This window comes from Leptonychotes weddellii, unplaced genomic scaffold (assembly GCF_054177405.1).
Source record: "Leptonychotes weddellii isolate Sample4059 unplaced genomic scaffold, ASM5417740v2 HiC_scaffold_8891, whole genome shotgun sequence".
NCBI classification, from domain to species: domain Eukaryota; kingdom Metazoa; phylum Chordata; class Mammalia; order Carnivora; family Phocidae; genus Leptonychotes; species Leptonychotes weddellii.
In genome coordinates this window covers 5109-8436 of record NW_028060224.1, presented here as the reverse complement: position 1 = coordinate 8436, position 3328 = coordinate 5109, and the positions used below count along the sequence as shown (strand labels likewise).

General features: G+C 45.6%; 1 protein-coding gene across 1 annotated transcript; it reads right to left on the bottom strand.

The window, feature by feature from the left end:
• Window positions 1–6: 6 nt before the first annotated feature.
• LOC145715791 (uncharacterized) lies at window positions 7–2526 on the bottom strand. The gene has a single exon (XM_081811620.1). The coding sequence runs from the start codon at window positions 2005–2007 to the stop codon at window positions 505–507; it is 1503 nt and encodes a 500-aa protein (XP_081667746.1). The 5' UTR covers window positions 2008–2526; the 3' UTR covers window positions 7–504.
• Between the last annotated feature and the right edge of the window lie 802 nt (window positions 2527–3328).

The following is a 3328-nucleotide window of genomic DNA, read 5'->3' as shown; positions in this document are numbered from 1 at the left end:
GCAGGGAGATCCCAGGTTGGTGACTTGGAGGATAGGAAAATCCAAGAGGAGTGTCGCACAAAACTAACACATCCTTGAAAATGCGGTCCTTCTTGGCAAGTTACCAGCAGAACTCAGATTGGGTCCACTGGGCCATGCCCTAACTTCTACATGAGAAGAGAATGAAGACCCTATAAGGGCTAAGAATAATCATGATTTCCTCCAGCAGAAGGGGAGGGAAAGAGGCAGCTTCCCTGAGCACACTGTGGTGGTTAACTAATGTACTAATGCACACTGTATGAACCTGCTGAGTGGTAGAGGTGACAAAACTCTTCCACGGAAACTGGTAGTGACATAAATCAGGCAAGATCCCTAGACAGTTAGATTCACACATACTTCAACTAAAGGGAGATCTCCCCATTGTGGATTTTAACATGTACGGGCTTAAATTTAGGTAGATGGCTTCCTCACAACATCTCTCCTCCAGTGTAATTATCTAAAAGGAAACTGCACAGCCCTGTACATCTAAGGCCTTTCTCTAGTATGAAGTCTCTGGTGTTGAATGAGGTCAGATTTGGAGCTAAAGGATTTCCCACATTCTCTGCACTCAGTAGGCCTCTTTCCAGTGTGAACTCTCCGATGTTGAATGAGGCTGGAGCTTTGGCTAAAGGATTTTCCACATTCCCCACACTCATAAGGCCTTTCTCCAGTGTGAACTCTCAGGTGTTTAACGAGGTTAGATTTGCAGCTAAAGGACTTTCCACACTCACTGCACTCAATAGGCCTTTCTCCAGTGTGAACTCTCCAGTGGTTCTTGAGGTTGGAGCTATGGCTAAAGGATTTTCCACATTCCCCACACTCATAAGGCCTTTCCCCTGTGTGAACTTTCCGATGTGAACTGAAGCTGGAGCTTTGCTTAAAGGATTTCCCACATTTACTGCACTCATAAGGCCTTTCTCCAGTGTGAAGTCTCCTGTGGTGAATGAGGCTGGAGCTTCGGCTGAAGGATTTCCCACATTCACTGCACTGATGAGGCCTTTCTCCTGTGTGAACTCTCCTGTGGTAAATGAGACTGAAGTTTTGGCTAAAGGACTTCCCACATTCACTGCACTCATAAGGCCTTTCTCCAGTGTGAACTCTCTGATGTTGAATGAGGTTGGACCTTTGGCTGAAAGATTTTCCACATTCCCTGCACTCATAAGGCTTCTCTCCAGTGTGAACTTTCCTATGGCTATTGAGGCTGTAGCTTTGGCTAAAGGATTTCCCACATTCATTGCACTCATAGGGCCTTTCTCCAGTGTGAACTCTCCGATGTATAATGAAACTGGAATAATAGGTGAAGAATTTTCCACATTCACTGCATTCGTAAGGTCTTTCTCCAGTGTGGACTTTCTGGTGTTGAATGAGGTTACATCTTCGGGTACAGGCTTTTCCACATTTGCCACACTCATAAATTCCTTCTCTAGTGACAACTCTCTGGTCCTGAGCAAGTGTGTCTGTGTAGCTGAAGGCTTTCTTGCATTCTCCACAGTTGTGATGACTTCTACCACTGTGAAAGACAGCCTCACACTCATTGTTCGGCTTCTTCTTCCCAGTGTGAGTGACCTGTTGTTGGAGAAATCCCACGCTGGCTAAGAAGTCCTTCCGTGTCTCCTCACAGGTAAAGGGCTTCCCTGACACGTGGACTGTACAGTTCTTTATAAAGGAGGCTCTGTCCACATAACTTCTGAAGGGTATCTCTCTAGTGTGCTGCCCCTGGAACTGTTGAAGATTGGCAGTTAAACAGAATTGTTTCCTACATGTATATGGTTCTTCCCCAAGATATGTTTCTTGGTGCTCAGCCAAATACAAAATGTTTCTCAAGATTGGGCCATGCAATTCAAAGGGCTGGGCCTTCTGGGAAGATGAAACTGCCTTGAGAGCCCCAATCTGTGACACTCCTATAGAAATGCTCTCTTCAGAAGGTGCATCCTCATCCTCCACTCCATGCCAACAACCTGAAAGCAAAGAAGTGATGATGAAATACATGTTGACTTTATTGGGAAGGAGCAAAAACCATCACAAATGTACATCTGACACATTAAAGAACCAGTATACGGAACTGTTTTCAGGAAAAGGAAGTTGGGGTTAGGTTTTGAAAGCAGCTGCTTTGTACTACTGGGTTTCCCAAGGTCAAGAATTGGGAAGTCCTCACTGGGCACAGGATACAAGGAAAGGGTTGGGCCAGGGTGAAACACATGTTTTACAACTCATGTTAATGGCTTTTAGCAGGATTACATCTGCTGATAACATGTGATGCTGTGCAGAAGTCTATGTCCACATGTAGGAAAATCTGACTGGAACAAAATAAACGGTTTTAAGAATAAATAAAAGATGGGGTGCCTGGGTGGCTTAGTCAGTTAAGCATCTGACTCTTGATTTCAGCTAAGGTTGTGATCTCAGGGTAGTGAGATCGAGCCCCATGGCAGGCTCCGTGCTGCGTGTGGAACCTGCTTAAGATTCTTTCTCTCCCTCAACCTCTGCCCCCCACCCCACTCTTAAAAAAAAAAAAAAAAAGAATTGGGGCGCCTGGGTGGCTCAGTCGTTAAGCATCTGCCTTTGGCTCAGGTCATGATCCCATGGTCCTGGGATCGAGCCCCGCATCGGGCTCCCTGCTCGGCGGGAGGCCTGCTTCTCCCTCTCCCACTCCTCCTGCTTGTGTTCCCTCTCTCACTGTGTCTCTCTCTGTCAAATAAATAAAAATAAAATCTTAAAAAAAAAAAAAAGAATTCTTAAAAGATATGTGCATATTTTAGAGTACAACAATGTTGAAAATCACTGTGGAGAGAAGAGTGTGAAGAATGAGTGAGAAAAAAGGTCCACAGAGGTGGGGATTAGCCTGGGCCTAGAGAAAGAATAAAAATGACAAGTCAGCAAAGTGTCAAGAATGGAGAAGGGAAGATAGAAGTGAATTTTGGCCACCAGCAATGGCACCAAAACACAAGTCAAACATGATAGGTTCCTGGTATGATTTGAACAAAGCTCTGATATCACATTCTCCCCCAGCTATCATTCACCTGGGTCAGGCCCTCTGGGGGCCCATCTTGTGGAGACTGGAAGCATAGGGGACTCTTCCCCTAACCCCAGCAGAGCAACTGCATGGGACCTGGAAGATCTAAATCCTAAGGGTAAGACAGGACAGGTCAGTGGTTAATATTGGCCTGAAACAACTCAGCACACAACGGATCACAGGAAAGATACTACAAAAAGTACCTCCAGGCTGAGTTAGAGGGAAGATGGTGGGTCAGTAAGCACCTGGAGCCTGTCTCCTCACCTGGATCACAAATGCACTGACAGAATCAATCTGATG

Bases quoted from the DNA above. Each gene is read 5' to 3' on its own strand.
- LOC145715791 (XM_081811620.1), bottom strand. From the start codon at position 2,007: ATGTATTTCATCATCACTTCTTTGCTTTCAGGTTGTTGGCATGGAGTG.